This window comes from Corvus moneduloides, chromosome 1 (genome assembly GCF_009650955.1).
Source record: "Corvus moneduloides isolate bCorMon1 chromosome 1, bCorMon1.pri, whole genome shotgun sequence".
Lineage (NCBI taxonomy): Eukaryota > Metazoa > Chordata > Aves > Passeriformes > Corvidae > Corvus > Corvus moneduloides.
This window is the reverse complement of record NC_045476.1, coordinates 141,699,590-141,712,912: the sequence shown is the minus strand read 5'-3', so window position 1 is coordinate 141,712,912 and position 13,323 is coordinate 141,699,590. Positions and strand designations below refer to the sequence as shown.

At 44.6% G+C, this 13,323-nt stretch overlaps 1 protein-coding gene across 6 annotated transcripts in view; it reads right to left on the bottom strand.

Annotated features, from left to right (window-relative positions):
* Positions 1-10,167, bottom strand: part of ESRP1 (epithelial splicing regulatory protein 1) — a 37,304-nt gene extending 27,137 nt beyond the window's left edge. For 4 of the 6 annotated variants that reach the window (XM_032129499.1, XM_032129494.1, XM_032129472.1 and 1 more), the window contains exons 1-4: positions 9,739-10,047; positions 9,404-9,532; positions 8,440-8,553; positions 5,911-6,025 (exon numbers count right to left, since the gene is read on the bottom strand). In XM_032129499.1, the coding sequence (XP_031985390.1) occupies positions 5,911-6,025; positions 8,440-8,553; positions 9,404-9,532; positions 9,739-9,870 (490 nt within the window). In that variant the 5' untranslated portion in view covers positions 9,871-10,047. Of the gene's footprint in view, positions 1-5,910; positions 6,026-8,439; positions 8,554-9,403; positions 9,533-9,738 lie in introns of all 6 variants that reach the window. The other 2 variants (XM_032129507.1, XM_032129500.1) reach the window with 2 other exon arrangements.
* Positions 10,168-13,323: the final 3,156 nt, after the last annotated feature.

The window sequence follows — 13,323 nt, the reverse complement described above, 5'->3', positions numbered from 1 at the left end:
TACAAAAAAATTTTTTTTTAAATTGTTTAACAGTTGTCTTGTTGAAAGATGAAAAATAACTCCAACTGAATTAATGCATTCCTCTTCCACAGCAAGGAAAGGAAAGCTGCTGTGCCAACACAATACACTTGAAGCTAATTTGATTTTGAGGTTTTGTTAGTTTTAAGTGTGCATGGAAGTATGGAATGTGAGAGGATGATGCTTAGTCTTAGAAGAACATTTGAAGCTTAAGTGTATTATGATAGTTTAAAAAACAGAATACTTAAACCAGTGATTCCTCCCCTCCAACTGCTTGACTATAAATAGCTTGCTAGTCACTGCCTTTACCCTCCCCCTCCTGGTACCTTCTTTGGGATAAAGTACTAGGAACATTAAATAGTTTTCTTAAAAACCAAGCCAAAAATCCTGAGCAACCCCAAAGCATGGTTTAAGAGATTACAACTGTTTGTGACAACAAAAAATTTCTTCATCGCAGTCTCTCCTAAGCTTTAAACTCAAGCTCACCTCCTCCTCCTCTGCCCCTGGGAAAGGGGGGTTGGAAAGAAAAATAACCCACAAACAGCCTCCCTCACAGAGAGGGTGCCTAAGCAGCACCACACAGATGTTTCTGGGCACCTTGTGTATCAGAGTAGAGTAGTGCTTCTCCTCCCTTTCCCGACACCATTCCCCCTGTAGCATCTAGCAGCTCTGCACTGGGCTTGTGCAGAGCCTCTGCTGTTCATACAGGGAACCAGAAGCTGTTTATGGTGCTGGTGTTGGAACCCTGGTCTTTCCTGACCAATTTTTATGAAGATTTTAAAAATGTGTTTCCTCTGTCAAAAATCAAGAGAAATTGGGCAGGAGTTTCAATAGCTATTCCAGCAGGGGACATGCATACACATGTGCTTGGCTGTTAGACTGTGCTGTCAGAACTGAAAAGACATTTCAATATTTCCTTTGTGCTGAGCCAAAGATCCCTACAAGTGATCAGCATTCAGAGAGGGGAATGCAGCAGTGTGAAAGGGCTAGGAATCTGAAGAGAGGCCATCACACAAGGAAAACAAACAACTACCCCACCCCACAATAATTTTCTTTGGTGAAAATGTTTTCTGAAGACACTGATCCATGGGAGAAGTAGTTCCTAAAAATGCTCTAGTGGTAAGAGAAGCTAGTACCAGTTGTCAGACACAGGGAGTCAGTTGTGCCAAACTCTAGAGTAATACAAACACAGAGGAGGGGAAGAAGAAAGTAATCAATATTTTTGCAGGCATAACCTCACACCTTCACCTGTGATTAGTTAAAAGCTTTTAGGCAAGATTGGAGAAAAAAACTGATAGTTTTCTGCACATGTAAAGAGCATGTTAATACTACTAAGTGAAAATCTGTACTCTAATGAAATAGATTGACTACATAGAGGTAGACTCCTATGGACAGGGGCACTAGAAATTCTGGTACTTGGGAAAAAATATTAATGAAATAGTCTATAACACTCACCACTTGTTCTATAAGGGGATAGGAGACCACACATGTGTCTCTGTACATTTATATTAAAAAGATGCCTCTCCTGGCAACTGGAGAAAGACAATTGCAGTGGATAATCCAATTTCCCATTTAAAGAAGTGTTAGAAACCAGACCTGGCTGTCTAAAGCTACTACATGCAGTAGCATCTACATGTATGTTCTTAATTAAACAACAGATAGTCCCAAATAAGGCAGGATGGGAAACAAGGAACTACCTAACCTTGGTGTGCAGTTATTGTACCACCTCCTGCAACACTCAGCAAATTAAAGGGAGCAGGAAGGAAGACATTCTATATTAGGGTTGCCTCTCTAATATGGAAGAAATTTCTAAATCATTTCCTCAGATTCATGACCACAGCTTCACTCACTGCCAGTGCCCTCCAAGACTCATTCCTTCCCACTGTCTCTTAACTCCTTTCTTATTGAATGACTAACTTAACCTGAGATGACATGAAACAGCATTGCCATTTTGCCCTACACTGATCCTTTCCCCTTTGCTCTGTTTCTTATTTAAGTTCCTTCAGACAGAAGATTACATCTTTCTACATAATGCTTTGCATAAAGATAATATAATATTACCCAGTTCCTGAGTACTGTCACAGGAGATACAAATAGCAAATCCAAGATTCTCAGCTAATACCCAAATACGGGCTTTTTATTGCCAGAGTTAAGCACTATTGGTAATAATTGTGCTCCATGTTATTGTTTCCAAGACACCCAGGTAAAAAAACCAAAAACAAATCAAACAATTAAGCCCCAACAAACCAAATTTCAGTACTACAATATCCAGCACATCAAACAAGCTGTTCTGAAGTGTCTCTGAGTTTCTACTGACAACACTGACAGATACTCCTAGTAAGAAGTTATTCTCACAAATCCAGTTCAGAAGTGAGTGGAGCAAACCAGATACTGGAGGAAGCAAGAGCTACTTGCCATTTAATGGCTTCTGCACACCCAATCTCGAGGCAAAGGATGAGTCTTCTGCAAATCTAATACGAATAGTCATGCAAGCTTTATTCACTCCACCCTGAAGGCACTCACAAGGTGAAAACTGGCTCAGCAAGCTTTGCAAATCAAGAAGTGCAGCAAGTATGGGAGGTAGAGGGTGCAAGAACAACCCTGCTCCTTTTGTATGCTTACACAAAAAAAAAAAAAAAAAAAAAAAAAAAAAAAAAAAAAAAAAAAAAAAAATCAACAGACCCAAGTTCTTTTCTCTGCTGGAACATGATCCCTTCTCTCAAGTTTTGTTACTCAAAATTTCTCATAATTGTCCTGCTGTCATTACACTTACACAATCCTGACAAAGTCTGCCAGAAAACTGTCTCATACACAAGAACTGTTTTGACACCATGAGTTAGGCAGCAGTAGCGCTCAGAGATAATTACAACTAGTCTCAGTTCTGCCTTGGTCCCTTGAATTTCACAGTATCTTAAACATTGCTTTACCTTGAACTAAAAGAAATCAGCGGCTGTTTGTACATGAAATGTATAAGTTCTTGCGGGGGTTGGGAGTAAAGATTTGTAAAGCTTTCACCTGAGCTCTTGGGTTTGGCATGGTTTCATTGCTGCACACAAATTTCAAGCAGCCACCTGAGAGAGTAAGTCCACAGTACATTCTAAAGGAAGAATAACCCAGAGAGTTATTCAGTCTATTATCTCTATGCTCTTTTTCAAGATTGTGCTTGCCTTGTCTGCAGGAAATACATAGCCAAGCACCAACAATCCAGTGTGCTGTATACTGAAATATATGTCTGGAATTGACTGTGCAGTAGGAAGTCATCTCCCCTGACAGCTGGGAACAGTAATATACATTCCCCAATTGTCTGTAATTTGTTGTTTAATCAAAAGTGACCCATCAAAACAAAAGCTTTTGAAGACTTTAATAACTTAAATGACTGTAGATTAATAGCCAGCTTTCTCCTAACTATTTCATATCATAAAAGTTTCCTCTTACTCATCACAACCAGCTTACGCACAGAAAAATGGAGAGGTAAGTACATGAAGGGATGTGCCCAAAAGTCATTCTACTCCTGCTTCTACCAGTCTGTAAAGGCAGGTCTCTTGAACATGTAATCAGCACCTTAGCGCCATACTTAAACATTCTGTCCTCATCAAATGCTAGTGTATCTGGCACAGTATAGTTTCTGTGGCCGAAATCATGGAAGACTCCCCTCATACACCCTCTTTAGCTGTAAGGCCAAGAAACTGCACTTTCTACAAGAATAAAAAGAGCTTGGTGAGATTCTATGACCTAATATGCAGCTTCATTTCAACCTACTGCACTTGTTTCTGATTTGGTTTTGTGTCCCTCACCCTAGCATACCCACACATGAAGGAAAAAACTGAACAACTCTGCACACAACTTTTGAAAATAGTCTTTAGACTAGCACCTGTTTAAGCAGTCTTTTTATCCCAAACATCACATACATGCCCATGGTCTCCAGGTGCAAATAACCTGTACAGCTTCTGACACAGAGGAGATGAAGTTGATACATTTCAGCAAGTGAGGAGAAAGAAAATTATCATATTTGTCAATGAAAGAAGAACAAAAATTGTTTTGCCCTTTTTGGTCTTCACATTCTCAGCTCCCACACAATAATATAGAGACAGTTGATTTCAGCCATGTTGCATAAACATAGCAAGTCTACAAATAAGAGCCTCAGCAGTTACAAAACAAGATAACCCACAAAAATTAATATAAGACCAGAATGCAGTTAGGTTTATATACCTTAAAAAGCATGTCTTATCCAGACCTCTATCCAAATGCTGAGTGCATTTGGATAGACTGACTAGGAACCTCCAGGAACTTGGAGAAAATATTATTGGCAACTGCCAAAACTACTCTCAGGCAGCATGGCTCCAGGGACTTCCTGACAGTCAGGTAACACAGGGTGGTCTGCCCCCCTCTCCCAGCAGGCGGGGAGCACACGGTCCATCACCATGCCTTAGCTGACCAGTGACGCTCCAGGTAGCTACAGCCATACAACTCCTTCCACAGCAGAAGGACATAACCCAAATAGTCACATAAGGAGAAACCAAGGGCAACTCTCTGAAACAGCTGAAGTCATTCATTGTCTTTAATTTCACCAGATCATGTCAAAGCATTCCCTAAACAAGGTATTAAGTTTTTAACCATAACTTTAAGAAGTCTCCATCATCCAGTTTCTATGCACCACAACATTTCATTTCTATGTAAAGATTCAGATTCCTACTCTAAGTGTACTGCTTTCCATCAGAGTAGGGAGAGAAGTAATTTTTGCCCCTTCACTAGCAGAGATTAATCTTAATTTGCAGATAACAAAGCAGAGCAGAATGGTTAAACACAAAAAACCACCCCACATGTGTATTTTATGCCCCTGACAGGTACAAAGCCCAGGGAATACTAGTCCTGCAGTGAAAGGCCAAAATAATTCTGAAGCTGCAGACATCAGCTCTTAATGGCAACTACTCTATGGACACAATAAGCAAGTCAGAGGAAAAGTTAATAAAGACAATAGCAGCAACATCAACCACCAATAACAAACCTCTCAAATTCCTTTATTCCTCCTTGATACCTGAATTTCCTGACCACTACTTCAATAGCTCAGTAATTCTGTGTCCAAGAACATGTTTGGGATGAGGACCGAAGCATGCAGCAAGAGGGGAGACTGCCAGGGAAGGAAGGAAGAAGGCACGGCCAAATCACAGCCAGGGAAGGAAGGAAGAAGGCACGGCCAAATCACAGCTTCAGCTTTCAAGCTCAGACTAGGAAAGAGCCAGACAGGATGGGGTTACAGACCATTTCAGACTATTCAGAAGGTAATTTTAGACATCCCTATCACTGAAAATGGAAACATACTACTGGCTGCATCTTGGTGCCAGCCAAGCCTCACCCTGTGAGGTGCAGCATGTGCACCTTCTAGGAGACTGAATACCACATGTGCCAACAGCATCCCTGCCTTAGGTTCATTCCTGTGTTACAGATTCACTACAAGGTCACTTCAAGAATAACCATTTCCTCTCATGAAAATTAAGGTGGTCTCCCAACATTTGCTCCTGCCTAAAAATAAAATAAAAATCTAACTGATGCAATGAAACTCAAACCTCAAACTTTTATATTACAATTCACAACAGCAATTTGAAAAAATGTGCTGGTTACACTAAACTGTGAAGTTTAAAGAGAGACAACTATAAAGGTAGTAAAGAAAACATACAGAAGTCAAGAAGAAATACAGGATTTTCTCCATGGCAGCATTCACCCTCATACATTTTTATCTTTATCTTTGTGAGAAAACTCAGTACAGCTCCGAGTTACTCATTAAAGTTATACCACCCCTAAACATGTGTTGCAAGCATTACTCATGCACCTCTGTCCTAAAATTCAGCCAAGGCTATAACAGCAGCAGAGATACAGTCACTGTTAAAAGGATACATTCTGTCATGGCTGCAACATCGAGTTTGCTAACTTCAGGTGAGCCAGGGCAACACTTCTTGAACTCTTTCCGCAAGTCAAAAAACGAGTAGAAGCATTCAGGCAGTAAAATATTCTGTAAAAGGAACAAAGTAACCACTGTCAGTGTGAGTTTAATCTACTTTGTGTCTAGATACCGAGCTTTCTAACAATTTCTGTAGAATAGCTAGGAAGCACAAAACGCCTTTGCTGAGAGAAACTCACATAGCTCTTCTTAGCCAGATAAGTATGTTCATAAACTTTTTTGCCTAAACAGCTTTCTCTTTATATTGTTTAATAAGAGAAATGTGCTTTTGCACTGCCAGAGAAACATTTGCCATTATTAGTAGCGCTTCACATCCAATACATATGTAGGAGAGCAAATACCTCCTATTGCAACATTTATCATCAACTCTTGATTGCAATTTTAACTGTATAAAGCCAGAGGGCAGTCAGTTCAGTCTGTAAAACCAACCAAACTTTGCAAGACTAGCAGATATTTTAATTTATAGAAAAGGCTGTTTTCAGAGAATAGTCACACTTCAAATATTTATTCCCAACAAACAAAAAACAACCAAAAAATCTGACTGTGCAGATGAGGGCTTGGCATGGTGCAGAGCTTGTCAGCCTATGCATGGTAACTGCTTTAACTGCAGCATATAAAGCCAGAAGCAAGTTATGTAGCCCACCAGGAGTCAATGAAACCCTTCTTGCCTCACCACTACATCTACCACATGCTTTTAATTTTTGGGGGAGTGGAAAGGAGAAGACATGGAAAAGTCTTGGGGGTAGCTGTTGAAACCAGTGCAAGCTATTCACCCCAGACAGAATACTTCATATTCCTTTTGGCTGTTTGCTGCCTGCAAGACATATAAGGCCCTTCTGGGATATAACAACTACTTAGCATTGGCATTATAACAGATAGCAGGCTGTGTGAAAGCCCATTTAGGGAGCCCAAAGAAGGAAGTGTGGGCTCTAAAACAAGTTCTGCTTTGAAAACATTACAGCTTATCTTAGCATATGGACAGGTGTATTAAGCAAACGATATTCTTTAAAGACTTATGAAAATGCAGATGGGCTTGCCAACATTTCCTGCTCTAGTTTTAGCATGATTTTCTTCCTTGATGTGAAATGAAGTTCCATACTTCATTTATGTTCTTTTGGAATGGCTGATGTTAATTCATTCTCTGAATACCAGGAGTTGCTAGATGGGTTCAGAATGGATATCTTAGGCAGAAATCACTAGGCTTTTGAAAAGATATATATTTCTATCTGGATTTTAGTGATCCCACACTCTGATCCCTGCATTAGGGTATTCATTAAAAAACTATTACAAGTCTCATAAGCATCTGGTTTACTTAATCTACAGGCAGCACAGAACGAATGTCAAATGGACAATTCTTAACAAAACAGCAACAGAAGATTTTGATGAACACTTGGTTCCTGTCTGTGATCTTGTGATGATACAGATAAAGGGTCCCTAACATCAAACCAGCTTAAATAATTGTAAGATGTGCTCCTTCTTTTATCCACATAGTTTAAATGGATGACAAGTTTTACTTTATTAGCCAAGAAGAAAGTCTTAATCTGTTTCTATGTTTTCTCATAATATATATCATAGAAGACAAGTTACATATGTAAGAACTGTCCCTTCACTGTGAATCATGCTCACTGGTTCTCTTCTAAGCCTTCAAAGCCATAAATACTTAAAGCACAAACAAGTATTACAACCAAGCTCATTCAGTATCACTTCTGGAACAGCACCAACTTGCAGCAGTGTCCCTTCAAAGATGAAGCAGCAAATTGCACAGAAGTCAGATACAATGAGAGGAGCAGAACAACTCAGTTACAGAGCAATGCATGTTCATACCAAACCACAAAATGAGGTGTTATTAATATTGAGCCAGTTATTTCAGAACTAGAGAGACTCACATGTTGCTGCAACCCTATCACTAACAAAAAGCAGGCAGGACTTCACAACACTGTTAGTGATTTGGCAACTCTGAAGCTATAGAAAACTCTAGACTATGGGACTAATCATCACTCATAGCCTGCCTGAAACTACTGTTCAGCTCCTTACAAATACAAACACCGCCCTTGGAGCATCAACTGAATACATAAAGATTGAAAGTTGCTGTAGCTAAGCATGAATGTAAAATTTCAAAAGACAGTTTATGATTAAGGTGGTTAATTATTTAGCAACAATCCCAAATCCCATCTGTTAACCCTGTAGGAGCTACAAGTACTGTCAATACATTGCTCCTTTCTCAAACATTTAAGAGCATCTTCCTTCTGATTTAACTTAAAAAGGCATCTCAAGGCTACATAAGGACAGGGCACTGCATATGCCTTCCACACAGACAGGCTCTTTAGCCTGGTAAGCACATTAACATACGAGTGATATTTGTGCTATGGTTGTGTGGAGGTACGCTCATACTAAAGAGAAGTTGATTTGTTTTGCAAAAAATTGTAAAAAACACATTAAGAGTCAAACAAGCTACAACTACATACCTTTTTGGAAGCTTCAGGGTGAAGAACCTGCCTAATGTGCAGCTGTCCATCAGTACAGAAACAGAAAGAAGTACCCACACCAATGTTCAGCTCATTGCTCACGGACTGATTAAACTGTTGGCAGGAACAAGACATACATGTTACAAAGATCAGAGTGGCTCCACTAGGCAGTGTCATCAGTTGATAACATGTTACTCCTGGGCAGCCGGAATATGGAGCTGGAATTCCTTTCCATACAAGCCTACTCCTCCACTTCTGTAGATTTGTTTCTTACTAACTAAGAACATATTAACTTCCATGATAAATATCTTCGGAAGGAAACCACCCCTTTTCCCCCTTCTAATGAGATATGGCTACACAGACAGCCCACATCACAGAAAAAAATCCTTTTCAATATTTGCAAGAGCACTGCAATGAGACAGAGCTGATTGCAGAGAGCTGAGGCAGTAGTGGGGCAGAAGAGCTTTTCAGACTGGGCACTTAAGCATGTCAAAAAGAAGACATGCTTTCAGCCCTACCCTTAGTGGGAATCACACACACCTGCTCATTACTCTAGAGGATTCAGCATCATCACCTTCCCAGGACTGATGAGCACAAGTCTTAACAGGGCCTGCCACCGCCTAGCCTTTTCAGGGGACACCTAAGGCTGGCTTCTTCCAACACTTCCCACCTCCAGCTGGGACTCATTCAGGGTCCAGCCTGGCAGGAGAGCAGAGCAGGGAAATCGCTGACCCTAAACTTCCTCTCTTGGGTTTCAGTTCCTCCCAAGGCAAATAAGCAAAAGGCAAGGGAGAAATGCCCACAAAGCCCTACACATATAGGCTTCCTGACCCACACATGTGGTGCTCCTGTGCCAGGCTCCTCTGCTCTGATGGTGGGGATAAGCAGATGATGATACCACCTCTACCCCATGGGGGAACTCCTAAAGGAAACCAGCACTTAGCAGCCAGTTATGGGGTGTCACCTGTCTCAGTGCCTGCTCCAGCGGTGGAGCCAGTGCCAGGCTCTCCACATCCACTTGGGTGATGTCCTGGCACTCAGCCGTCAGCTCTGTGTGGTCAGGCCGGACCAGCACGTCATGCAGGCGCCCCAGCTCCAGAGAAAGCAGAGGAGGGGGTGAGTCAGCTCTCCCGGCTAGAGATCCCCACCTGCAGCACCAGCCCCTACTCTCCACCAGAGCTTGCTCCAGCCTGGGGCACCCGTTACCAGCCCAGCACCGAGACCGCCCTGCCCGCATCCAGCATGGCAGGCGCCAAGGGGAGCAGCAGGTCGGGGTGCTCCCCCGTCGGGTGAAAGTACCTCCTTACTCCTCAGGTCGACCACTTTCCACAGGAGTTGGAGCAGCTCTCGCTCGTCTGAGCCCAACCTTGCCCCGTTGGTGCCCGCCGTGGTCACGAAGAGAATCACCAGGTAGTCGGGAGACGCCGTCATGGTGCCACCGAGCCAGCAGAAAGGATCAAAAGGAGAGAAAGAAAAAGGAGGAATGAAAGGAGGGGGGTGGGGGGGAAAGAGAAGAAGCCGGAAACTTTTCTTGCCCCAGACGCTTCCAAGCGAGACCCAAGCGGCAGACCCCCCACCTGCAACCTCACTCCCCGGCGTGGGGGAGGCGCACGGCTCCCCCCTTTTCCCCCGAGGTGGGTGGCAGCCGTTCCCACACCAGCTGCAGCCCTGGGAAGGGCGCAATGGCTGCGAGCTTTTCTGCGCGGGGCCGCGGCACCACCTGCCCACCCCCGGCCCACGTGGTGCAGGTAACACACACCTGGCGCCGCCGCCCATTGGCCCCGCCGGGCGGGGACGTGGCAGCGCGGCGGGGGCGGCAGCCGGAGCGGGGGGCCGGGATTGCGGACGGGTCGCGGGGGCGCGGCGGTGGAGGAGCAGCCCCGGGCCCTTGAGGAGCCTCAGCGTGCCCTGACGGCGGCCCGGAGCTTGCCGGGCTGCGGCTTCCGCCGTCGAGGCGCGCTGCACCGGGAAGGTGCAACTCCTCAGCGACGGGGCGGGGGCGCCCGGTCCTGCCGGGACCTGTCGCAGAGGGCAGCTCGGCTCTGCGCCCGCGGGCAGCCCTGTCCCCCAGACGGAAGGCGAGGGGAGATGGCCACGCCGCTCGTGACAGCCCCGGCGGGTCTCCCGCTTTGGTCGGGAGCCGCCGGGGCCGAGTGTGGTGCCTGGGAGCGCTGTGGCGGCGTGCGGGCCGGCTGCCCCCGGGAGCTGCTGCTGCCGAGGCAGACCAGAGGTTCAGGGCGGTGAAGCCTTTTCCTCTGTCGTCCTGAAGGCAGCGGCATCGCAGCTTCTGTACAGCTCTGGCACGGCGGATCAAGTCGTGTGTGTTAACAGCTGGCTGGTTTGGCCGTCGCAGCCTTCCCTCGATGAGCTGGTGATTTTGGCCCTTGTGACAACCTCTCGTTTCACGGTGAAATCTCTATTTTAAAATCTCTATTTTAAATGCATAATGCTCAAACACTTTTTTTTTTTTTTTTTTTTTTTGGTGACAAATCACAGAAAGCAGGGTGAACAACACTAACTTTCTGCAGGGAAATCCTGTAATACACTTGATTCTTTAAGACCTCAGTTGTTAATTTACAACTTCATTGAGATGCTGCTTCTTGAAATTTTTACTGAGATCACAGAATCATGGAATATAATGAGTTAGAGGGGACCCATCAGGATCACTGAATCCAACTCCTGGCCCTGTGCAGGACAACCCAAGAGTCACACCATGTGCCTAAGAGCATTGTCCAAGTGCTTCTTGAACTCATGAAGGCTTGGTACTGTGACCACTTCCCTGAGGAGCCTGTTCCAGTGCCCAGTGACCCTCTGGGTGAAAAATCTTTTCTTGATATCTAACATAAACCTCTCCTGACTCAGCTTCATGCTGTTTCCTCAAGTTCTGTCACTGGTCACAAGACTGAAGAGATCTGTACTTGCCCCTTGTGAGGATGTTGAGGACAGTAATGAGGTCTTGCCTCAGTCTCCTCCTGTACTCCTAATAAGGTTTCTCCTCAAGGCCTTTCGCCATCCTCATGGCCCTCCTTTGGACACTCTCTAAAGAGGTTTGTATCTTTCTTTTATTGCGGTGACCAAAACTTCACGCAGTACCCAAGGTGAGGCCGCCCCAGTGCAGAGCAGAGCGGGACAATCCCCTCCCTTGCCCAGCTGGTGATGCTGTGCCTGATGCACCCCAGGACAGGGCTGACAGCCTCCTGGCTGCCAGGGCACTGCTGACTCACATTCAGCTTGCCATCGACCAGGACCCCCAGGTCCCTTTCTGTGCTCTTGATTCCCAGTCTGTTTGTGCATCCAGGGTTGCCCCATCCCAGATGCAGTATCCGGCACCTGCCTTTGTTAAAATTCTGTGCTGGTTTGGCCAAATCTAGAAATATATGCTCTGAGAGAAGGCAGGTCACAACCACCCCTCCCCACCAGGTTCGGGAAAAATAAATTTTCCTTGAAGGAAAGTGAAAGAGATAGAAACTATTTATTTAACAAACACATTAACATAATAATGCTAAATAATAAAACCTCCCGCTCTGCTGAGAGAAACCTGGGAAAATTTCAGAGTCCTTCCGTAGATCTCTCTCTCCCTCCTTGGAGATGGGTTGGGGTGGTGGGCCCACCTCCAGGGCCAAGGCCTCGGTGGAAAGTCCTCCAAATGTATTCTGATGTTGAAACAGTCCAGCAGAGAGAACAGGAGAAAAAATGAAGTCCCAGGAAAAACAAAAGTTCAACTCTCCAGAGGAAAAGGAGCTGAGGAAAAAAAACTGCCGAAAGCTGGCTGGAAAGAAGAGCAAGCTGGGTGCTTCCCTTCCCTCTCCCTCTCCTGCCGCACTGAAAAAAAGGTCTCTATCTCTGTGTGACCTTGGAACATGAAAACAAACTGCTTTGAAAAAGTTTTGCTCAGTTTTTCCTTCCCCCTCTCAGGCTCAGTGTAAAGGCATAGAAAGGCAAAAAAAAAAAAAAATTAATTTCTGGGCATGGGGCAGTGATAGGGGATACGCATCACAAAGTCACCCCAAGACAACTTCATACAGTTGGTGATTGCCCATCTCTCTTAATTTGCCAACGTCCCTCTGCAGGGCCTCTTTGCCCTCCATGGAGTCAACAGCTCCTCCCAATTTGGTGTTGTCAGCAAATTTACTTAGTATGCCTTTGAGTCCCACATCCAAGTCTTTAATGAAGACATTGAAAAGAACTGGGCCAAGGATGGAGCCTTGTGGAACCCCACTAGCGACAGATTGCCAGCCTGATTTTACCCCATTCACTATAACTCTTTGTACCTGACCTGTGAGCCAGCTGGTCACCCATCGCGTAACCTGGTTATCAGTTGTGTGCTGGACATTTTGATGATAGTGCCCCTTGTGTGTTTCTTCATCACCATTCCTTATGCTGGTGCAGGTTCACAGCTTGCACCACCTTTTATTAACACCTGCACACTTGTTTGTCAGGAACGGAGCAGATGTGTTTCACCACTGCTGGGGATCCTGTCGGCCAGTGACATGTTCACATAGTGCCTGGCATCCTCTTCCTGCCCTACTGTGGTTTAGTGCAGCCTGGTTCTCCTTGTGGGGACTGACACCAAATTCAAGCATGACACACAATGGCTGGAGTAATTTTCACTCTCTCTGATCCAAGATTTCAAAACTGTCATTCACTGGTAGCAGAGACTGCAATTTGAGGGGTTAAAATGTCAAATTAATCCCTCTAGTTTTTTAAGGCAGCAGCTGAAATTTGCCATGCGAATCTGGTATCAGGAAACACCTAAGCTAATTGTGCCCTATTCCTTGGAGAGTTAGAGCACCTGGTTTTCTTTGTGCATTTGTCTTCCGACTTTTGATGCATTGAGTAAAACATTTGTGGAGGTCTGGGGTGTATGTCCTCAGCAGTGGCTGC